We start from the raw sequence: 25,510 nt of genomic DNA, 5'->3' as shown, positions 1-25,510 counted from the left end.
AAAAAGGGCGGAAATGATGTTTATGTTGATCTCTATTCCAATTAAATGTGATTTGAGACTTTCTCGGCGTATTCCATTCGTGAAATCTTCTCGGGTGATCAGCCGAGTAAAGGCGTCGTCTTCTCGCAACGTTTCGAAGGGTTTCGTACCCATCATCTTCAAGCTTGAAGATGATGGGTACGAAACCCTTCGAAACGTTGCGAGAAGACGACGCCTTTACTCGGCTGATCACCCGAGAAGATTTCACGAATCTATTCCAATTTTCTGTACAGGTTCCGGAACTCTCAGAAAAGAAGTTATGCAAAACTTTTTTGATGTGTGTATTTACTGCTGCAAGTCACTTATATTTGTTTAATGTACAATACTGGCCATTAAAATTGCTCCACCAAGAAGAAATGCAGATGATAAACGGATATTCATTGGACAAATATATTATACTAGAACTGACATGTGATTACATTTTCACGCAGTTTGGGTGCATAGATCCTGAGAAATCAGTACCCAGAATAACCACCTCTGGCCGTAATAACGGCCTTGATACGCCTGGGCATTGAGCCAAACAGAGCTTGGATGGCGTGTACAGGTACAGCTGCCCATGCAGCTTCAACACGATACCACAGTTCATCAAGAGTCGTGACTGGCGTACTGTGACGAGCCAGTTGCACGGTCACCATTAACCAGACATTTTCAATTGGTGAGAGATCTGCAGAATGTGCTGTATCCAGAAAGGCCCGCACAGGACCTGCAACATGCGGTCGTGCATTATGCTGCTGAAATGTAGAGTTTCGCAGGGATCGAATGAAGGGTAGAGCCACGGGTCGTAACACATCTGAAATGTAACGTCCACTGTTCAAAGTGCCGTCAATGCAAACGAGAGGTGACGAAGACGTGTAACCAATGGCACCCCATACCATCACGCCGGGTGATACACCAGTATGGCGATGACGAATACAGGCTTCCAATGTGCTTTCACTGCGATGTCGCCAAACACGGATGCGACCATCATGATGCTGTAAACAGAACCTGGATTCATCCGAAAAAATGATATTTTGCCATTCGTGCACCCAGGTTCGTCGTTGAGTACACCATCGCAGGCGCTCCTGTCTGTGATGCAGCGTCAAGGGTAACCGCAGCCACGGTCTCCGAGCTGATAGTCCACGCTGCTGCAAACGTCGTCGAACTGTTCGTGCAGATTGTTGTCGTCTTGCAAACGTCCCCATCTGTTGACTCAGGGATCGAGATGTGGCTGCACGATCCGTTAAAGCCATGCGGATAAGATGCCTGTCATCTCGACTGCTAGTGATACGAGGCCGTTGGGATCCAGCACGGCGTTTCGTATTACCCTCCTGAACCCACCGATTCCATATTCTGCTAACAGTCATCGGATCTCGACGAACACGAGCAGCAATGTCGCGATACGATAAAACGCAATCGCGATAGGCTACAATCCGACCTTTTATTAAAGTCGGAAACGTGATGGTGTGCATTTCTCCTCCTTACACGAGGCATCACAACAACGTTTCACCAGGCAACGCCGGTCAACTGCTGTTTGTGTATGAGAAATCGGTTGGAAACTTTCCTCATGTCAGCACGTTGTAGGTGTCGCCACCGACGCCAACCTTGTGTGAATGCTCTGAAAAGCTAATCATTTGCATATCACAGCATCTTCTTCCTGTCGGTTGAATTTCGCGTCTGTAACACGTCATCTTCGTGGTGTAGCAATTTTAATGGCCAGTAGTGTAACATACCACAACTCGTATCGAGAATGTTCTGCCCATGTTCAGGAGTTTTTAGGTACAGAAAATTATTATTTAAAAATAACTTGTCTTAAACGAGATCGACATACTTTTTGTTTACTGTTCGCTGTTGGAGGGAGTTAAGGAGACCGTGGTCGGCCAGAAACCGATGTCAAGTGACGCCCTCTGCTTGTATGGAGCTGTGTCGCGTTGTCTATTATGATTGACATCACAGTGATTTTGGCATCCCAAAGCTTCCATTTGTCATCATTTGCGCACTTGAGGAGCTGTTACGTAACATATCCTTTTGTACGATAACCGGAAAGTATCAGAGGTTGTAGAGAGTTTCAGGGCGAGCATAAGGAAACGATTGATAAGAACAGGGGAAAGGAACACAGAAGAAGAAGAAGAAGAAGAAGAAGAAGAAGAAGAAGAAGAAGAATGGGTAGCTTTCCGAGATGAAATAGTGAAGATCAAGTAGGTAAAAAGACTAGTCCTATTAGAAATTCTTGGGTAACAGAACACATATTAAATTTAATTGATGCAAGGAGAAAATATAAAAATGCAATAAGTGAAGCAAGAGGACGGGAATACAAAAGTCAAAAAAATGAGAGTGGGACGAAGCGCAAAATGTTAAGCAGGTATGGCTAGAGGATAAATGTAAGGACTTAGAAGCATAAGGCAAAGATAGATGCCGCCTACTGGAAGGTACAAGTAAGAGAACTACCTGTATGAATAGCATGAGCTCAGATAGAAAACTAGTCCTAAGCAAAGAAGGGAAAGTGCAAATGTGGGAGTATATAGAGGGTCTACACAAGGTAGATGTACGTGAGTACAATATTACGAAAACGGGAAAGGACATGGATGAAAGTTAGGTAGAAGATATGATACTGCGTGAGGAATTTGACAGGGCACTGAAAGACCTAAGTCGGAATACACAACATTCCACTAGAACTATTGATAGCCTTGGAAAAGCCAGTCATGTCAAAACTCCTCCATCTGGTGAGCAAGATGTATGAGACAGGCGAAAGACCCTCAGACTTCAGGAAGAATGTAATAACTCAAATTCCAATGAAAGTAGTTACTGACCAGTGGGAACATTACCTAACTGTCAGATTAATAAGTCACGGTTGCAAAACACGAAGTCCTTACAGAATAATTGAAAAACTGGTAGAAGCCGACCTCTGGAGAGACCTGTTTGGATTCCGGAGAAATGTAGGAACACGCGAGGCAATACTGATTCTGCGACTTATCATAGGAGACAGGTTAAGGAAAGACAAGAATATGTTTACTGGATTTGTAGACTTAGAGAAAGGTTTTGACAATGTTGACTGGAATACTCTCTTTCAAATTCTAAGGGTGGCAGGGGTAAAATACAGGGAGCGAACAGCTATTTACAATTTGTACAGAAGCCGAATGGCAGGTACAAGAGTCGAGGGACATGAAAGGGATCCAGTGGTTGGGAAGGGAGTGCGACAGGGTTGTAGCCTATCCCCGATGTTATTCATTGAACACGCAGTGAAGGAAACAAAAGAAAATTTAGAGTGGGGATCAAAGTTCAGGGAAAAGAAATAAACTTTTTGAGGTTTGCTGACGATATTGTAATTCTGTCAGAGACAGCATAGGACTTGGAAAAGCAGCTGATGGGAGTGGACACGATCTTGAAGGGAGGATATAAGATGAACATCAAGAAAAGCAAAGCAATGATAATGGAATGTAGCCGAATTAAATCAGGCGACGCTAAGGGAATTAGGAAATGAGGACCTTAAAGTAGATGAGTTTTGCTATTTGGGCAGCAGGGCCGAAGTAAAGAGGATATAAAATGAAGACTGGCAATGGCAAGGAAAGCGTTTCTGAAGAAGAGAAATTTGTTAATATCAAATATTGATTTAAGGGGTTACGAAGTATTTTCTGATAGTATTTGTCTGGAGTGTAGCCCTGTATGGAAGTGAGACATGGACGATAAATAGTTTAGGCAAGAAGAGACTAGAAGCTTTTGAAATGTGGTGCTACAGACGAATGCTGAAGATTAAATAATGAGGAGGTACTGAATAGAATCGAGGAGAAAAGAAACTTCTGGCACAACCTAACTAAAAGAAGGGATCGGCTGTTAGGACACATTCTGAGACATCAAGGAGTCACCAATTTAGTACTAGTAGGAATCGTGGAGGGGGGGGGGGGGCGACGGAGGGGGGGGGGGGGAGGAAATAGTACCGAGACTAAGAGATGAATGCAGTAAGCAGATTCAAAGAGCCTAGGTTACAGTAGTTACTCGGAGATGAACAGGCACGCGTAGAACAGAGTAGCATGGAGAGCTGCATCAAACCATTCGGACTGAAGACCACAACAACAACAGCAACAGCAACAACAAGAACGATTAATTTTGTCTCTGTTTTTTGACGTAATACACTGAACATTTTTTTTCTAGAAACATGTAAACACTGCACACTTAATACAATACGGTGGTCGTACAGCGGAATGAGTACCGATTGTCGCATTTTACAACGATGTTCACGATATTGGTGGTCTGGTAATGTTACACAACAGTTCTGTCAGTGTACCAAGAATGAAAAATCAGGCTTTGAAATGCCAAATTCTTCTGTGGCGTCATCATAAAAAACGCAACACAGCTCCAAATAAGCAGCAGACTGGACATCAATTTCTGGTCAATGAATGTCCCCTCTCCTCCTCCGAATACCCTAACAGTCTCTCCAGCAGCGAGCAATAAAGAAAAAGTTCTATGTTAATCTACTCTATCTATTTAATTACATAGATTACGCACACACTGGAGGACTAAAATCAAAAACATTATAGAACACAGTCTACAATGAATAAGTTTAGATCTTAGCAGCCAGCCATTCCTTCTTGTCCCAAAAATAGTTCATTGGGAGTGATTAACCTACTTTAAGACAATGAGTGAAATTTAAGACAATTTATTTTGAAGTAACAATCTGCTGTGTGTATAAATGCCCGAAGATGGGTAGAACATACTCGAAACGTGGTGCTTTCTGTTATGTTAAACATAAAGCAAATAAAAGTGACCGCTAGCAGAAAATACAATTGAATAATTTATTGCCGGCCGTTGTGACCGAGCGGTTCTAGGCGCGTCAGTCCGGAACCGTGCTGCTGCTACGGTCGCAGGTTCGAATCCTGCCTCGGGCGTGGATGTGTGTGATGTCCTTAGGTTAGTTAGGTTTAAGTAGTTCTAAGTTCTAGGGGACTGATGACCTCAGATGTTGTCCCATAGTGCTTAGAGCCATTTGAACCATTTTGAATAATTTATTCCACATAGTCACGCTTCCAGAACGTAGTCCTTACGGCGACAGTTGAGTAAATTTCTTCCTTCACTGATAAGCAGAGACCGGATTATATACATTTGCACGTTGCAAATGCATTTGCATATTTGGCTCCTTTTCACGGGTTATTGCAATTTTTAACTAAAAACTAGTGGCGGTGCATATTTTCGCTATTTACTATATTTAAAGCTGAGCTGAGTGAAGAACAGCATGGGGTTAGGAAAGGAAGAAGCACGATCGACCTGATATTTTCTGTCCGTCAACTGATGGAAAAACTTCAGTTGACGGCAAAAAGTTGGGAGTATAACGAAAGGGTGATAATAGTTTTTATAGACATAGAAAAGGCATATGACTCAGTTAACAGCGAAAGACACTGGGAAGAAATGAAGAAGATAGATATAGAAGATGGATACATTAATGTAATAAAGACAATGTACAGGGGACACAATTGTAGAATTAGAACACCATTGGGGAGCTCTGAATACTTCAAAATAAGACAAGGACTTAAGCAAGGAAGTATTCTATCTCCTGCACTTTTTAATGTTGTGATGGAGGGAATTAATAGGGCAGTTAAAGATATAGTAAAAGAAAAAGATAAAAAGATGATTTTTCAGATGATATGGTAATATGGGGTGATAAAGAGGTAGATGTGCAGTTACAACTTGATGCATGCGGCTGATCCCGGCGGAGGTTCGAGTGCTCCCTCGGGCATGGGTTTGTGTTTGTGCTTAGGATAATTTAGGTTAAGTAGTGTGTAAGCTTAGAGACTGATGACCTTAGCAGTTAAGTCCCATAACATTTCACACACATTTGAACATTTTTTAACTTGATGCATGGATGGAAATAATGAAAAGGTATGGAGTAAAAATAAACAAAGGTAAAAGTGAAGTAATGGTATTTGGAAGAGAGAAAGGGACCAAAGGAAATATTACCTTGAATGTGGTAGAAAGTTTCACTTATTTAGGGAGTGAAATATCTAGAGATGGAAGAATAACTAACGAAATTAATAAGAGGTTACAGAAGGCTGGCTCTGAGCACTATGGGACTTAACATCTATGGTCATCAGTCCCCTAGAACTGAGAACTACTTAAATCTAACTAACCTAAGGACATCACACAACACCCAGCCATCACGAGGCAGAGAAAATCCCTGACCCCGTCGGGAATCGAACCCGGGAACCCGGGCGTGGGAAGCGAGAACGCTACTGTACGACCACGAGATGCGGGCGTTACAGAAGGGAGGCAATTTCTACCAAACAATAAAACACCTGATTTGGAATAAGGAAATTTCAGAAAAAGCAAATCTCCTTATGTATAAGAATTATTACTTCCCTATTGTCACCTATGGTGGAGTAACATGGACAATGACAAAAAGGGACTGGTGCAGACTGCAAGCAGGGGAAACGAAATTTCTCAGAGCAGTAAAGGAAAAACAAGAATGTATAGAAAGGATCTTAAACAACAAAGTATGAGAGAAGAAACTAAAAAATAGAATTGTGGAAGAACTAAAGATGGATGGGAAAAGACCTAGAGGGCGCCCAAAGAACGCGGTGGAAAATGGGAGTGAGAATATCTGTGGAAAGGAGAGGTGTGACCTGGTGGAGGAAGAAAAGTGGTGGGAGGACCGAGCCAAATGGAGAGGACTCGTCAGCACCCAAACCCGGCAGTAGCTGGAGCGGGATCCAGTTATAGATAGATAGACTATATTTTAAAACTTTAGAGGGATGGTCTCTAGCTCGATCAAGTTTTGATGTCTCACAGATTGACCGCAGCCAAGAACTGCGTGCAATCACTAACTGAGAGGCCACTGCCTAGCGAAATTATTACAGAAGAGGAACAGGAACAGGCAGACAGAGTCAATGCCCCCCCCCCCCCCCCCCCAGCGGTTAATCCGCTGTCATAGGGTGAACTACGCAAGCTTTTAGTCGCACGTCCATTCTTTCAGTTTAACTTTCTGTACGCAGTTGAACGTGATTACGACGTGTAGTGTGTAACGTGTGCGCCATGCCATCCGAAAAAAGAAACGTTGTTTGGTGGGTAGCTGACCATCCTGGAACATTTACATATCACGGAACTGTTTTATATTGTCGAGTTTGCGAGAAAATCGTTCGGCGCAAAAAAAAAAAAAAGTTTCAAATAGACCAGAATGTCAAGTCAAGTCTTTATCTCACAGGAATTAAGAAGAAAGAGCCATGACAACTACTTCTGACAGCACGAAGTTGCAGTAGCAGGGATTTGCCCAAAGGTAACCAACAAAGTCGGTTTAACGTGGATCTATGTGAAGCATTTATTGCAAGCAATATTCCAATCACAAATTTACAAACCTTATCCTCAAAGGCTTCCTGCGCAAATACTGCTTAAACCAAAATATGCCAGATGAATCAACATTGAGTAAAAATTACATACCGACAATTTACGTGAATGTTCTGGGAGAAAACGAAGTGAACTCAAGGGCAGCATTATCTGGCTTTCAGTTGAAGAAACTATAGACGCTTGTGGCAAATTTAATTGTTGGTGCTTTAAAAGAAGAGCCTGCTTCTTCTTATTTAGCGGCCTGCAAAGAACTCGTAAAAGTAAATCATTCTACGATCGCCAGATTTGTGAATGAGGGTATTAGATTTTTTTTTTAATCTTATGGGTCTTAACTGTTAAGGTCATCAGTCCCTAAGGTTACACACTACTTAACCTAAATTATCCTAAGAACAAACACACACACCCATGCCCGAGGGAGGACTCGAACTTCCGCCGGGACCAGCCGCACAGTGCATGACTGCAGTGCCAAAGACCGCTCGGCTAATCCCTCGCGGCGAAAAATATATCCAGAATCTTCTGTACATGAATGGGTGTTTGTGTTTATTTCAGATGCTGCTCCCTATACGATCAAAGTAGAAAAAGCCCTCCGAGTATTTTATCCCAATTTTATTCATGTGACGTGCTTTCCTCATGGAGTACATCGACTCGCTGAAGAAGTACGTTCCACTTTTGTGAATGTAAATAAACTGATTTCGTCCACGAAGAGAGTGTTTCTAAAGGCACTTGCTGCCATCTAAACCTACAAAGAAAAACTGCAAAACGTTCCTTTACCTCTCGAACCAGTGGTAACTCGTTGGCGTACGTGGGTCGAAGCAGTGTTGTTTTAAAATGAACATTTCAAGGCCATTAGAGAGGTAGTAAACGACTTTGATAGGGCACAGGCTTTGGCAAATTGCCAGTGCAAGGAAGCTTTTAATAATTATGGTATTAAAAATGACATTGCTGTGATTAGCACTCAATTTTCCCATATACCTATAAGTATTAAAAAGCTTGAAACTCAGGGTTTGGCGTTGAATAAATATACTCAGTTAATGAATAAAATTATTCTAGTGAACTCCTCATTGCCGGAGGTATTCCTAAGAAAATTTAAGAAAAGTTTTAAAACATTTTAAACAATATCCTAGGCTTTGAACCCTTGTGCCAAATTGATAGTTTTATTAATGGGACGGGTGAACTTCTACGAGAAGTGCCAACGTAGCACTCAAATTCAAATACTGCCCAGTTACCTCTGTTGGTGTAGAAAGGTCCTTTCATGATTATAAAAATGTTTTGAGTGATTGAAGACAATTTTACTACCGAACAATTGGAACAGTACTTGGTCGTAAATGATGCCTTGGTCCAATAGTATTAATTAAAAGTTAATGGTGTACAAAAAATTTCATTATTGTATGTTTTTTTTAAATAAAGTATTACGGAGTTTTTGAGCTTGCCCCTCTGCGTGCGATATATCTCGAAGCTGGTCCTGTACACACTGATTGTTTCGCTAGGACTCGCTCGCATCGCATCCGCTTGTTACCGACAACAGTAGCAAAGAGGGAACAATTCTTGAAACACGGTATGCGTCCCCGTTTTGCAAATTTTTAGAAAATAATCCCAGAAAGGTCCTCTTGCTAACCTCTACAAGAAAGTATTCAGAAAATGATATCAGCGTTCTAAATCTATCGATTTTTTGTGTGGCCGGCACTCTTCCTCGTAATCGATATGCACAGGTTCCACTTTGAGATATAATGCACCCGGTAACTACCATGTTTTTTTATTATTTGATTTTGCACATTTCGACACTTTTCATGCATTTTTAAACATTTTTCATTCATATTTGCATGCATATTTTAAAGTTTTTATGATGCAGCCGGCCGAAGTGGCCGTGCGGTTAAAGGCGCTGCAGTCTGGAACCGCAAGACCGCTACGGTCGCAGGTTCGAATCCTGCCTCGGGCATGGATGTTTGTGATGTCCTTAGGTTAGTTAATTTTAACTAGTTCTAAGTTCTAGGGGACTAATGACCTCAGCAGTTGAGTCCCATAGTGCTCAGAGCCATTTGAACCATTTTTTTTATATGCATATAATCCGGTCTCTACTGATAAGATACAGTTACGTCGCGTCAATCCGGTAGCCGCTGTCATATTATAGTGCGTCGAAAATTAGTTGCGACTTTTGACGTTCGGCTGACGGGAAGGGGACGTGACGACGTTACCAATAGCGAGCCGGCTTTCCCTATAACACAGCCAGCGGTTGTGCTGGTGAAGCTCCCCTGTTGCAGTACAACGCGATGTCACACATTAGATGCATCAATGTTCTCCAGCTCTCGTTAAAAGTCGTATTTTCTGGCGTTACAGTGTCCTGTAGTCATCAGGTGTTGTGAAAAAGTGTTTTGTGTTGGTGTTGCATTAATAACAACAGTGCAGTACATCTGGATACGCGATTTACAACAGAAGTGTCGTCCTAGAACACGTTCACCGGCTGGGAAGCTAACGTTGTGCTGCAAAACATTCCTCGGAATTCGACAGTAGTAACGGATGAAACGCTATACCCCTCTATTGTGATGCATAAAGCTGCAACAATGCAGTGGAGGAAAGCGGATGTATTGGCTCTGGGTACAAAGAAATGTTCCACGAGATAAAGCTGAACCTAGCGTGTATAAGATGAAGTTAATGGAACTTGTACTACTGTACAGCCAAAACTTCCCGCTATCACGTCGACGAACAGACTAACGGTAAAGGGCATAGTTTAATCAGGCTTCCTCCGTATCATGGTCATTTAAATCCGGCTGAGAATATATGGGCTTCGGTGAATAGTGTGTGAGTCAGCTCAACAGCTTATGAAATGGCCCCTTTCAGTATAAAAATACACGTGTAACTTCCTCAAATACATTGTTACAAAACCCACAGCAGTTCTCGTTTCACCAGCTATTAATTGCCCGCAACAATTACATTATTTCATTCAAAATACCTATAGTCCCTTGAATATAGCGGTAGATATGGAAGTTCACATATTAATCATATGGAAAAACACGTCTTTGAGCTCTATCTTTGGCCAAAATCTTGTATCGATATATGACACCACTTATGAGATTCGAGAGGAATTTATGACTATTTCATTCTTTTTTTTCACTGATCAATAGTTCGTAACGGTGCGCTTTACATACATATATGTATGTAAATACTTAACTAGATATACATGTAAAATTAAACTTTATGTACTTGTCAATGTTTGCTGTAGTTGCCATACGATAAATAAAAAAAAAATAATTACATACATTCCATTTTCTCGATATTGGAAAACGATAGAGATATCGCTCCAAGTTTAAAGGATGATTCAATATTTATCTTCATTTAATACCTAACAATATGTAACCTGACACACACCAAACACGAATTCATAGCGACATCTTTTTTTCGCTGCAAACTAAGAATTTATAGCGGTAGTTACCTACTAAGAAAATATAACAGTAGCTGTGGCCATTAACAAAATGGTAGGGTTTTCATCGTGAAGCTGACTGTCATTAAACATCAAGCTGTGCTAGAATGAGAGCTTATTACCGTTTGGTATCTTTAAACCTCGAGTGGTCGCGCTGCTGTAAAAAGTACAACAGCAGAAGTTTTTATGCCTAATCGATGCATCATTAACCTTGAGCTATTGCACCATTGCTGCCATGTATTCCATTGTTGATGTTTTCTCAACAATGTTAAAGTGGCTTCAGTTCATTTAGTTAGCTTTCTCAGTTTGTTTTCTGAATTGTATGCAACGACGTGTCGAATGTTGTAAGAAGTACAGCGCGAACCTGCTGGTGTGGCACTTGCAGGCTTTGTTCCAGCGGTCAATGTCCAGAGGAAAGTGTACTAAAAATTTAACTACACTCCCTCATTAAACGTTACATTGGATACACCGACATCTGAATGTATTTATTCGTTTTATTTCTTTGATGTTTGTTCCAGTTCAAATGGTGTATCAGACGAAGAAATTCACAAACTGCTCAAAGAAGGTGATGATAAAGTTTATGCAGACTTTTCAGGCTTGGAGGAAAGGAAAGTAGATTTGAGTGATGATAACATTGAATTGGATCATTGCAGTGATTCTGAACTCGAAGGTGAGGATGGTGGTGATCCCGAAGAGACAGCAGATGTACGAAGGTTCTTTATTGAAAAGACAAAGTTCCACGTTGGTGTAAAAGCAAGTGTGCTAAAACGTCAAAAACCAACAGAAAAAAATGTGCAAATTCCACCAGATCCGAAGAGAAAGGTGATGGGTATAACTGATGAATTTAGTGCTTGTTTGAAAGTAATTGAACTTGAATTTATTGATGAAATGGTAAACTATACAAACACGTATAGAAATAAACAGCGAGACACACATCAATTCTTGCGCAAAAGAGGTAATAAAGTGACGAAACAACGGTTGGGTTCGGAATTTTTTTGAAGAAGAAGAAGAAGAAGAAAATGCCATAATGCTAATGTACTGGACCTCTGGGCTGCAGACGGAACAGGAATGCTACTGCTTAGGACTATAGTGAGTTACAATAGGTTTCTGTTTTTTCTAAGCTGAGTGCGGTTTGTTGATATGGAAACGAGGAATGACAGGAGACTTAACTGGACTTAACTGGCTCTGAGCACTATGGGACTTAACATCTGAGGTCATCAGTCCCCTAGAACTTAGAACTACTTAAACCTAACTAACCTAAGGACATCACACACATCCATGCCCGAGGCAGGATTCGAACCTGCGACCGTAGCAGTCGCGCGGTTCCGGACTGAAGCGCCTAGAACCGCCCGGCCACCGTGGCCGGCAATTACAGGAGAAAAATTGATAAGTTGGCTGCAATTCGTACAGTATTGGATCCTTTTGCTGGTAACTGTCAATGTTCTTACAGCCTGGTGAATTTATCACGATAGATGAAATGCTTCACCCCTACGGAGGCCGCTGTAGATGGATTCAGTACATACGCAGCAAACCAGCCAAATATGGGACAAAAAGTTTGCTCTGTGATCCAAACACATTTTATTGCAGTAATCTGGAGGTTTATTGCGGCACGCAACCAAAGGACAGTATCGGGTATCCAGTGCTTCTGAGAACACAGTGGAAAGATACGTGGTGCCTACAGAAAATTCTAACAGGAACCTTACAACTGACAATTGGTAGAATAGCTACCTCGTTTCTGAATATTTGCTGCGGAAGACTATCACTTGTGTTCTTCCAGAATTTCTCCCAAACAAAACAAAAGATGGCGACATGTGTGATCGCCGAAATATTGTGCCCGTTGGACACTATGAACCGGCAGTATACCCTTTGACTGTTCGAGCAACAAATACGCCGGGAGAAACTGAAGAATCACAAAACAAACGAAACTGGAAGTGAAACGTTTGGATTTCAACATGATAAGACCTTAGTTTCATATGTTCCTTGTAAAAACTGTGCTATCATACTTTTGTTTGCTGTGCATGATATGGCGATATTGGATGATGAAAACACACAAACCTGAAATCATAATTGAGTACAACATGACAAAAGGTGGAGTTGACATTGTAGCTAAAATGTGTGCCTGATACTCCATTTCAAGAATTATAAGATAGGCATTAGCTAATTTCTCATTTTTCTAAAAATTGTCGGAATTAATTGGCAAACAAATTGTCTGTGAAAGGTCTTATGAAAGTGAACATATGTCAGAAAAACTAGCTAAATTGTTATTTAAAGAAGTAAAAGAGCAAAATCTTTTGTTATAAATGTTGAAGATGGTGAATGTGTACTGCTTTCTTCAATAAATGTAATAGTTTGCTTAAGACAAATTTCACAAGCTACGACATCGTCGCGAGAAAACAGTGACCCGTATATGTAATAAGTGTCCTTTAATTTACGTCTATGGTCACAAACTTGTTGTTAACAGATTACCGCCGGCCTAAGTGGCCGAGCGGTTCTAGGCGCTATAGTCTGGAACCGCGCGACCGCTACGGTCGCAGGTTCGAATCCTGACTCGGGCATGGATGTGTGTGATGTCCTTAGGTTAGTCAGGTTTAAGTAGTTCTAAGTTCTAGGGGACTGATGACCTCAGAAGTTAAGTCCCATAGTGCTCAGAGCCATTTGAACCATGTTTTTGTTAACAGATTACCGGTTTCGGTCTTTAATGACCATCATCAGATGTGTTTCCTAATATACTGCAGCCATAGTGGCATCTTCAAATGTTATGCTGATTCTGCATTTAACATTTGACGATGCCACTATGGCTGCAGTACAGTAGGACTTGAAACAGATCTGATGATGGTCATTAAAGACCGAAACCGGTAATCTGTTAACAAAAACATGGTTCAAATGGCTCTGAGCACTATGGGACTTACCAGCTACGGTCATCAGTCCCCTAGAACTTAGAACTACTTAAACCTAACTAATCTAAGGACATCACACAACACCCAGTCATCACGAGGCAGAGAAAATCCCAGACCCCGCCGGGAATCGAACCCGGGCGTGGGAAGCGAGAACGCTACCGCACGACCACGAGCTGCGGACAATCTGTTAACAAAACGTTTGTGACCATAGACGTAAATTAAAGGAAACTTAAGACAAATTTGTTTTTACTGACAAATGACCATATCGTAAATTTTACAACGAGTGCCGGAGGGTCAAAAAGCGTGTGAGGATGATCGTAGCTCGCATTCAAGCGAGCCTGCCATTATACCGTTGACACAAGCCGAAGCACCTGGCACACGCTGGCAACTTCGCTTCCCTCCACTCGCTCCGCAGTGAGCTGTCATAAGTCGCAACTAATTTTAAACGCACTATCGACTGCGTTTCATCCCTGAAGTTGGAAGCCTTGTTGTGCCACGCCACGCGCGACATCACCCCGCTGGCCGCCCTGTCTAAAGCAGAAGCTAATAAAGCTTAGCTGACCTCCTGTCGCAAAGGAAGCGTGGATGTGGGGAAGGGGGGGGGGGGGGTGGTGGAAGTCTGATGAAATTGACTGGCGTAATTTGATCGCGGCATTTGCCCCATCCAAGTGTTTTGGTCACCTCGCGTCGCACCCCCCCCTTCCCAGCCATCGCCCGAACATTTCCCTTGCGCACGCGCCGCTCCGCGCCGGCAGCCATTGGCTGCCGCCGATGCACCCCCGTGCCGGCGCCGACCAATCAGCGTTCGCCCTGTGCCCCCGCCGCCAGACACACCCCTCGCGGCGCTGCTGACCGGCTTCTGCGCGGGGTAGTCGTCTGGCCCCGGACAATCACCCCCCAATCAGTTTCCGATTGACGCGAAACGCGTGCGCGCGCAACGGCCGACCAATTACTACTGTGTATCGTTTAATCGGAGCCGTCCGCCGCGTCTCCAGTTAACATTTCGCGATCTCCTCCGTGCCGGCCTGCGACGTAGGCTCGTCCGCTGAGATTCCGCACTGAGATACGTAAAAAAAAAAGAGAAAATGTATCGCTAAAAAGTGACAGCCGAGTTATTCCAGCGTGTTTCGGAAATATTTTAGATTATGAGAAAAGTGTTGACGAAATATTTAACATTTGGAGTAACGTTACCGTCATTGTTCTGAACTCATAAGCTGACAACGCCAATACCTCCAGAAACTCTGCGTGTTTCGTGAACACTTCCCATTACGAGAAAAGTGTCGATGGACTACCTAAACATCTACAGCGTCGTAATCGCTACCTTATTTTACTCAAAACGTGATACGGTAACAGTTTCCAGAAAATTGACGTTATTTTGTGCGTTTCACAAAAATTTTCCAGAACTAGGAAAGTGCCAACAAACTGCCTAAACATCTACAGTACCATTATCGTCACTGTAACTCGCGAAAAACTGAGCTTATTTTGTACTTTTGGAGAGAAGTATTCTACACTTATTGCTGTCCACACCATTCAAACCCGTACAAAAATAACTATTGACTCAATAAAATTATCCACGATGCGTAGATTTCCACTGGACGCTATGCTTTTACAACTGTCGGAATAACTTTAAATATCGGCGTGTTTCGTATCGCATTTTGACGGGTTAACAGCTCGAATGTTTGGCTGAACGAAATGTTAAGCAGATCGTGTTCGTAGACAGTTAAAAGTGTCAACCGAACTACCTACATAGATTTAGCAATATAATTACTATTGTGCTGAAGTTGGAGACAATTCTCTTAACGGACAGACAAGGAACTGCTACAGGTCATAAATCTCGAAAGAATTCCTTCATCCAGTCAGACTCGAAAGTATAATTCAGATTCACTTCCACGCTTCCCCCAAAAAATAATTGGACTGGTTACATTTAAATACGATACTAACTCCTGCCCGCTTGTCAGGGTAATTACGTGGACATAGAAAATACAATATTTGTTGTATTTCTCGCTGCATTTTTGCTATAAAACGAGCATCAAAGAAATTACTTCAATATACTTCCTTCGCAAGACAGTTTAGTGGTCTGTGAGTTATATGCAACTGTGACGAAAAGGAGATACGAAAGTTTTTCAAGCGAAAAGAACTAGAAAGAATTTTCTTATTATCTGGAATCGAGAAGAAATTTTCATCCCTCAGCTCCTCTCTCTCTCTCTCTCTCTCTCTCTCTCTCTCTCTCTCTCTCTTTCTCCCCCTCTCCCCCTTTCCAATAATAATAATTTGCTGAGAAACATTCTGATTTGTGCCATAGAACGAAAACGTCGATTCCGGACATCTTGCTACGGCAGTTCAGTTGGCAATAAGTTTGCGAACATTCCATTACGTTTTCCGGTACAACTAAGTGAATATATCTTAAGGCGTACACAGCAACGAAGTTCTCATCTTTTGAAGCTGGAAGCAATTCCGACGCCCGACAGATTCCGAAGTGCTACAACTAATTATACAGAAATGATCCTTTCAAGCAGTGCATGCGATATTGGTATCATCCGACTATCATAGCGAATCTTACAGCTTGCCATAATAACTGAAAATTTCTGCACAATTTTACAAGGAAAATAAAATAATTAATTTCACCTTGGAATAGTGTGAATGAAGGCAACCTCGTCTTAAGCGTTAATTGATTCTTAATGAGTGACTATCACCCTAAAAAAAAAAACACTGTATTTTCTACGAAATCGAGATTCCATAGCAGGTTCTTACTGTTGAGAAACCGTGTACAGTCGCAAGAAATTTATCACACTTGTATTCGCAGTGTGATTCGAGTTCTACAGTTGCTGCTGTCACCACCATTCAAACTCGTAAACAGTTTTTTATTGACGCAGTCAAATTATCTACGACACGTAAACTCCCCGTGGACGTACTGGTTTTACAAACTGTGGTCATAAATTGTTAAGTGACGGAGTGTTTCGTGTGGTATTTTGACGTGTCAAAGTCGCGAATGTTTAGCTGACAGATACCAGGTGGGAACGATTGAACAGTATTGTAAAGTGACTTACAAGCCAGAAAGAGAAACGATCACCTAAAAAGATACGCGAAAGGAAATTTGTCGTCCTGTTGCTATAAGAAGACTGCCGTAATGTGGACAATAAATTTCTTATAGGCACATTCTTAAGCTACAGAACACTTGAAGGAGCTCTTTCGTTTTCTCCATGCCCGTTTGGAATCCTCCCCACCTGCGAAGGAGAGTGGAGAAGCAAATACAGCTAGCATACGTCGTTCTTAGTGTGAAATAGTAAATAAGGATACGTTCTGAAATAAATGTCACCCAGACACGTAACTATTTTTTGCGCGCAGCAAAGTTTTATGCTATATGGCTAGTTGAGGTTTGTCAGATAAGAACCTATCTCATGCCGAACTATTTTTACCTCGGATGTGTACAGTATTCTACTATCACATAGCTTATCAGTTTTGTGTTAGACGTCTCGAAGTACGTATTATTATTAATTTTCTTTTAAATCCCAATTAGGGGATTTGGAAAGAGATATTTCTCATGCGAAATATCTTCCAGGCTTAGAGTATAAAGAATCTGCTAAAATTATAAGTTGATCTTGTTAAAACGGCAATCGTTCACAGATTTAATACTCATTATTCCGTGTCAGACCGTGGAGACAATTTACAATAAGATAAGAGTGATGGCAGAAGTGGGTCAAGAAAAGTGAGCTAGCCAGGGGATAGCGGGAAACGTGTCAGTAGCGCAGGTCTACAGATTTCAGTATTGTTGCAAACAGATGTTTGCTCGGACAGATATGCTATAGTGGCAAAGAAATAAACTGCATCAGGAACACGAGTGAAGATATCACACATCGGCTGTAGATGGAAGAGAGGCTTGTAAATGTATTAATTTGCGTTGGGCACTGCTCAACGAACAGAATTATCTAATTCCGTAGAGGTAAAGGATTAATCTGGAGCGAGGAATAGTTCGAGTGTATACGTTCTTAATGCAGTCTACGAGAATAGAGGCGAAGATAGCGTCTAGAACAATCAACGCAATCCAAGTACTACATTGTGAGAAGAAAACATTTACCATCGCTACAGAAGAGTGTGGATAAAAGTTTTCCGTGAAGGTGGACTCGTGAAGACTTATTCTATTCGACTGTGGAGCGTTTCACAGACGACCCCTTGAAGTTAATTCCACTGCAGATGGAGAAAAAAAATCTATGAAAACTGTGGATGATTTACTTCATGAACCAAAGGATGCATAATTAACCTGCGGTGAAGAATAAGTTTGTACACATTTTCTGCGTAGTGCTGTCTGAATATCCAAAAAGGTGAAGTGTGGACTAGAGTTATCTGGGATTCCGAGAGATTTGCATATCACATAAGATGTCGTAACAGTACCAGAAGAAGGAGAAATTTCCAAGTGTTTGTTGTATGTGCAGAAGATTACATAGGGAAATATCTGTAGCAGGGGATTCTACCAGAGCGGAGGGCGCTTCAGACGCGAAGCGATACGACAGATTCGCTCGCTGTATTCTCTAAAGCGATTTCAGCTTACCTCTGTGAGATGAATGGTCAAACAAGAAAAGGTCGCTTCGTCTGGTAGGTGAGAATCGATACAGCTTCGGGGCACGGAAGACCAGACAGAAGCTTAGCTTACAATAGTTTCACAATAGACTGAGCCGAAGGATACGGACACCGCTTCGCAAGCTTTTCTTCGTAACACTGTTACCTAGGGATACTCGGCACGTGCTTTTGGCGTAGTGCTACATCTGGTGCGGGAAGTCTGGAACTATCTTGTGAAAAGACAGGTTAATTAATCTACGACAAACATTACGTTTAGGAACAGTACAGATTTTTAAAGTACAAGAATTTACGACGTCCACTCGAAGGCCTTGTATTGGAATAGTGGTACAGTCTAAAAAAAAAGGGATGTAGTGCACAGGAGAGATAGAGCGTCAAGACACTAAAAACAGAAATTTCTGAGAACAACAGAACTTCGTAGTCTGTCATTACAATGAAGCTGAGAGGACTCTAGGACCGAAAAATAAACGCGTTTAATTCACTCCTGACGACGGGTTAGATAATGTCTGAGGGATACAAACAACTTCTCTCAGCCGGACGAGGTTCGACTCCGTTTCGAAGTCTGTAAAACCAGAGGTTCTGCGCAGACGAATTTCTCGTTAGCTCGCTCCAGAAGAATAATCATACGCTTGAAAGCTTATTTACATAGAGCTACGGTGTAGGCGCGACGCTGAAGTATTAGAGGTTAGTCTGTGTTCCTGAGTCAATATATGCTCCTGGAGAACATTTACGTACTGAGAGGGACGAAATAGTGCCAAAGTGGGAAATGACGATATGTCGGTATCACATTCGGAAGAAATCAGTGAATATCGTTAAAGTGGCCAACCACGCGTTGCCGATGAATAGGAGGTGAATTTTGGCAATAGTGGATTGCAGTCTACGACCCCACAGTACTGTCGTAAGCCAAGAATACGCGCTTAGGAGTACAGGATACTGATATTCTGAAAAAGTACAGGAACTTGGCAGTACTGCAAAAGGAAGTTTCTGTAAAAACAGAATAGTTGATTCCGTTCGCGAGGGGCTAGCTGATCCGTTCGCCCTGAAGAGTGAAATGCTACAGAGAGCCACGTTCACAGTGTAAGTTCATCTTCTGCAGATAAGGCTCATCATTACTGAGTGGTGTCAAAAATATCAGACAGTATAGCGAGGAATTATTTAGTGCCAAAGGACGCCGCAGGGGACAGACCCACCGAAAGGAACTTCCCTCTCATACAGTAGCAACCTTGTTTAAAGAGAACAGACAAGGGCAGATTTGTGGAAGTGCTTCTGCTGGGGAGGTCAGAATAGAATTGTTGATACGCTCGGAGCAAACCAGGGCCAACGTTGTTCCGTAGTTAGTTCTTCAGTGTGCTCCACTCAAGTGACGTAAAGGAAAAGCAGGTAGAATGGACAGTGCGTTGTGGAAGTCACTGCGGACTGTTGAAAATTGAGAACGGCGGGGCTAAATTGAAACCAGGACTCCGGTGAGGAAAGCCGACGGTCTCCCCAAGTGAGCGCAGGTCCTCTGCTATGTGCGGCACGTAGGCGAACGGACGTGCGCCTCCGCTGCCGAAAGTACGAGCCCGGCCGCTCTTTGTGTCGGCAAACATCAAATGCCCGCGGTCTGTCTATGGCTACGTGCGCGCGTACGATTTCACTGAATACTGGCTACGCTTTACGTCCCGTCGCACGGTAGTCGTTTAGTGGCGGTCCGTACACGCAACCGCGTGGAGCGCGCATTCGAACTGCTGCCGGCAGGGATTTATGTGAGATCTTCTCGAGCTTTTCTGGAAACATCACAAACTCTGCCGTACAAAGTGTGCGTGGATGCTGTCACCGAATTCTGGAAACACTCCGTATCTTCACGACGACAGATAAAAAGCGTCGATCCATACATTCAGCCGTGTGGAACAAGGGGAGCGCTAATTCAGTTTCGCCGTCAGAAGTTGTTCAGATCTTGTCGCAGGTTTCTGGGAAGATCAGAAAATCTGCTGTTCGAAGTGTTTGTGTAGGCAGATGCATGCGACTCGCAGCCAGTCATTGTGTGAGAGTCATTTTACTGAACACCGCTAACACCCCATTTTTTTCACGACAATAGTTGAAAAGCAGTGGTCCGTATATTCAACCGTGTGGAACAAGGAGGTGAGCTTACACGCTGAGGCAGGCAAGATTCAAAAATTTCTCGTTTGTTCAGCGGTGCACGTCGCTGATGTGACCAGGTGCTTGATCTGCAACAGATTGTGATGTTGCTATAGGACCCATAAACACTGCATACAGTGGGCAGAGAAATTTAAACTTGCGTTCAAGCTGCGACAAGGATTGTAGCATATCTGTGAAAGTGTTATATGAATTTAGTGCGATCTGGCGGTAAATATTTGGAAGGATCATGAACTCCACTGTTCAGAGCTTTTGTGTAGGCAAACATACACATCTCGCGGTCAATGAGTGCGTGTGTATTTCGTTTCACTAAGTAAAGAAGCGCCCATGTCTCCACGACAATAGCCAAAAAGCGGTGGTCCATATACGCAACCGTGTGGGACAAGGAAGGCAGGTGATAGATGGTGACTGTGTAGCAACTGTGCAAATGGCCATGTTGAGATGTCTAACGCCGCTGTGGCCAGGTGCCTGAACTGTGTGGACTGTGATGTTCAGGCAAAATCTCTGAGTTGTGCTGTTGAGAGGAAGGGAGTAGTTAGGTGTGCTGCAGGTTTCTGCGGGGTCAAGGTTTTGTGTTATCTGATAGCAAGTGCTTCGAGCTATCATAACTTGAAATAGTTCCACCAATTTCTGCGAACTTCTAGCTGCTTAAGATTGGGACTCAGCCGTTTGTGGGCCAGCTACATTCTAAATCCTGACCTCATAAGGGGCACCGTCTCCTAGAAGCTGAGTTCGTAAGTAGGTCACTTCCAGTCGTCGGGTTTTTCAATGTCAGTGTTGAAGACTATAGCTACGCATAAGACGGGCTGAATTTGGACCTCACAAGGAGTTGAAACACTGTCGAAACTATAAATACCTCAGACAGTAGAGTGTGTTTTAGAGGCTCTTGAACTGTTGAAGACTATCGTCCTTGGGCATTCCTAGGACACTGATTTACTGAATCTGAGCCTCGCAAGAGGATAATGCTCTGGTGATCCTGAAGAGGTGCATCTCCCTTACTCTGGAAGTACACAACAGATACTACCAAGATCGTCACACATTAAGACTTTAGGGCATTTGGATGACAACATGTACTGAAACTGGACCTCATAAGGAGCTGAAGCAGTGATGGAACATTGTGGGACTCTTTATGTTCTCAGAGAGTAAAGCTGTTTACGCCTTTGGACTCGTCATTTGTAGGGTGTGGAGGTACTGAATCTGGATCTGAAAAGCTGATATGTTGACCATCCTGCAGAGACCGCGACTCCAGTAAATATTAGCTGTCCCATCATCTGTAAATCATTATACTGAATCTGGCACCGACGAGTTGATGCCCTGAAGGTCCTACAGAGGACCTGACTCCAGTGCTTTTTACCCTCCTCTGAGAAGTGGCCCCTCGCGCACTGGTGAGGGGACCAGCATGTTGCCCACCCCCAGTGGGACTCTGAGCCCTCCGCCCCCAGTGTCGGCGCCTCCGCCCCCGCGCCGTCCGTCGTCCCCGCGGCGCTTCTTCGCGCGCCTCTACGGCCCAGCGACGCCCGCCCCCACCCACGACGCCACCGCCGATGCCGGTGCCACCTCCGCCCCCGACGCCGCCCCCGCTCGCGTCACCAGCGCCCTGTCGCTGTCGCTGCCGCAGCAGTTCTCGCGGCCCCCGCCGCCCCCGGGCGCTTTCCTGGCGCTGCCGCCTCCACACGCCGCCTCCGTCCACGGAGTGCCGCCCCCGCTGCCGCCCCTCGACGCAGCTCACTTCCCAGCAGGCTTCTCCGCCTTCCGTAAGTACCGACAATCTACCCTCTTACAGCGTGCTAGCTCTAGAATTGCATTACCCATTTACTAGCCACCTATGAGGTCAAATATTCCACAATGTCATATGGGCTATTTTTAGGGGTAACTCAACAACTCAAAAACGTGTAATATGAATTAGTTGTTGTATGAACTCACGATCATCACGGAGAGCCCTCTTTAGAATACTGAGCACTGCTTCCCTATACAGGGTTTCCCAGAAATGCTGCAACAGACTTCGCGGGCTGTAGAAGGTGTCTTGAGGAACAACTTGAGGATAGGAAACCGTGTCCAGAAACGTCATCCAACAACGCCACAGAGCGTCGAAGTTATAGGCGTCGGTGCCTGTCGCTTCGGCAGCAAACGTGACTTTGTACACTGATGGACCATAGGCGGAACGTCTTGCAATGATGTTTGTTATTGAACGATCGCGGACTGTTTGTCACGATCGCTGATGGAGAAGGTGGAGCTAGCTGCTGCATTAGACAGGCCTTCTTTACTGTGAATGGAATGCTACATTGCCGCGGTGGATGGCGGTTTCGGACACAGGTTTCCACCTTCAGTGTAGTTTTCCCCTGTATACCGAAATACAGTAGAAATTTCAGAGAGTTCCAGGATAAAAATAAACTGTACGTGGAGGAAACCTTTGTCAGACACCGTAATCAACACAGGCAACAGGTTGGCCGCAGTGGCCGATCGGTTCTAGGCGCTTCAGTCCATAACAGCGCGACTGCTACGGTCGCAGGTTCGAGTCCTGCCTCGGGAATGGATGTGTGTGATGTCCTTAGGTTAGTTAGGTTTAAGTAGTTCTAACTTCTAGGGACTGATGACCTCAGATGTCCCCATAGTGCTCAGAGCCATTTGAACCATTTGAACAGAGGCAACAGAGCACTGCATTCGTAGAAGACAAGGCCTGTGTACTCAGCAGCTAACCCCATCTTCTCCACAGACGATAATGGCAATTAATCACGATCACTAAATAACTAACAACATTGCGAAACATTCTGCCTACGGTCCCTCAGCGCACAAAGTCACGTTTGCTGTCGAAGGGGTAGCCTAGTGGCAGGCGCCGACGCATATAAAACCGACACTCTGTACGGACATTGGATGAAGTTTCTGGACACAGGTTCATATCGTCAATTTGGCCCTCGAGACGCTCTTTACAACCTCTTGAAGATTTATCGCAACATTTCTGGGACATGTTGTATACTTATTCCTTAATGAAATTTGTTATTAACAATATATCTCTTTCTAGTACTTTCAACATTACAGCCCAGTCAGCAATCGTGATAATCTAATGTATAAGAAACTATCAGCCTCGATTGCGGTAATGAAGCCAACCTTTACCCAGGTTTCAGCCCAAGTAATTGAGCCTTCTTCAGAAGATAAACCTGATTCTATAATATGTCTAAGAGGGTATGGTCTAGAAATAAAACTAAAACAGCCTGAATAGGCGTAGTCACCGCATTTTTAAAATGTGACTACGACTGTTCAGGCTGTCTCAGTTTTATTTCTAGACCATGCCCTCGTAGACATATTATAGAATCAGGTTTATCTTCTGAAGAAGGCTCAATTACTTGGGCTGAAACCTAGCGAAAGGTTGGTTTCATTACCGAAATCGAGGCTGATGGTTTCTTATATATCTCATTCTTTAAAAGACCCAAGTCAGTGGAATCAGTACTAGAAATAAGAATAATCTTCACAAAGATTTACAGTCACTTACTTTGGTCCAGGAAGGTATCCATTACTCATCAGCACACATTTTCAGTAACATGCCAGCAGTCACAATAAGTTTAACCACTATTAAAGTTCAGTTTAAGTGGAGCCTATTGGATTTATTGGCGGCCATCTCCTACTCCACTGATGAATTTCGAAGCAGAACCATCTGATATTTATAAGTTACTAACAATATCAAATGAGGCGAGTATTGGTGCAATCTGACATTTTTACAGATTTAGTGCAGTAATGTGGTCATTGTAAATAAATGTTGTAAAATGTATTTTTTTTTATTTGATGATCCATGGCTAAAGTAGCCTAAGAATTATCATGTGCACCTTCGTGAACTGAAGATTTGAAATTTTTATGAAGTTATTTATTACCGTTTAAATGAGAATATGTTTAAGACTTATTCCACGGCCATGAGGATCATTTCACTTGCCATCTGTGGAAGGCACATTATGTAAGGCACACATGCTGTGCTACGGGGCTGATCTGGATGGTAGACCGCGATCGCATTATAGACACTTTTATTGTTTCAAGACTACTGGTTTCAGCGAACTTACGCTACCATCACCTGATTTTATGGAACCTGTTATAAAACTGCCATGTTACGTTACATGAAGTCAAAGTATAAAAGGCACTCCACATGTATACATATCTTGATAAAGACCCAGTTGGTAAAATGCAAACAGTTGACAAAATGCGCACAGTTGATAAAATTTAATCTAATCTATGCACTGATGACTCGAAGATAAGTATGGTTATTAAGAGTAAGTGTCGTTTCTGGGCCTTTTCGATGATTTAAATCAATCACTTAATGATATCGATTAATTGTATCTAAATAATAAATTATTCGATTATTTTTCATGCCAGTGTACTGGGCAGAGAACAAGGAATCTCCGCAGAGTCCACATCATGCGAATCGCTCTAAAATTTAAAAGTATCCAATTCGTATTTTGAAAAAGTTGTATAAAATATTTTTTTAGTAGTTGCATTCAACGATTTTTATGACAATCAATTAAAAATTACCTTTCATTTGCTCAAGTTTTTAAACTTACAATAAATATTTGTATTTTATTGTAATAAAATATTGTCGACTAAATAATTAATTTTTCTATTAAATGTTGTCCTTAGAACTTTACAGCGTACTGGGGAATAAGGCTACCGTAGTACCTACACGACAGTCTTTTAATAGCGCATGCTTAATTTTCAAGTGATTCACCAGATCTGTTTTATTTCACATACATTGCATAAACATTTCCATTTACATTAACAAAAACTTTACCATTTACATAAACCTTTGTTCTCCATCCTACGCTTTGTTTATTTGGTGTCATGATTATAGGCTAGCTAGTATCTATTCACAGTAACTTGGAAAATGGGCACAAAAACAAGGCCTGACCTTTAGGCGGGCGGGGAAAAGAGGAAAAATAACATTGGCATCATCAAGAGCTACAATCTGTTCGGTAAGAGCGTGATCGGCATTACACAGATGATAAAAGCCATCGCCTTAGTTCTTCTACAACCTAACAGAGTGAACCTTTATCCTTCTTGCCTTGTCCATAAGCCATTAGTTTACTTTGAATTCCTGACTGAGATACACAAGAAGAAACATGAGTGCAGCTTACCAGTTGCTTTTTTCAAAGATGTTTGACACCGACTG

The 25,510-nt window shown here is 42.7% G+C and overlaps 1 protein-coding gene across 1 annotated transcript in view; it reads left to right on the top strand.

Moving 5' to 3' along the window:
- The first annotated feature begins 21,763 nt into the window (after positions 1-21,763).
- LOC126428399 (uncharacterized) overlaps positions 21,764-25,510 on the top strand; it is a 114,481-nt gene continuing 110,734 nt past the window's right edge. Inside the window, exon 1 of the mRNA XM_050090321.1 lies at positions 21,764-22,118. Coding sequence (XP_049946278.1) covers positions 21,764-22,118 — 355 coding nt within the window. The remainder of the gene's footprint in view (positions 22,119-25,510) is intronic.

The sequence above is a fragment of the Schistocerca serialis genome, chromosome 12 (assembly GCF_023864345.2).
Source record: "Schistocerca serialis cubense isolate TAMUIC-IGC-003099 chromosome 12, iqSchSeri2.2, whole genome shotgun sequence".
Lineage (NCBI taxonomy): Eukaryota > Metazoa > Arthropoda > Insecta > Orthoptera > Acrididae > Schistocerca > Schistocerca serialis.
The sequence above is the reverse complement of the archived record's forward strand: the minus strand, read 5'-3'. Positions and strand labels throughout refer to the sequence as shown.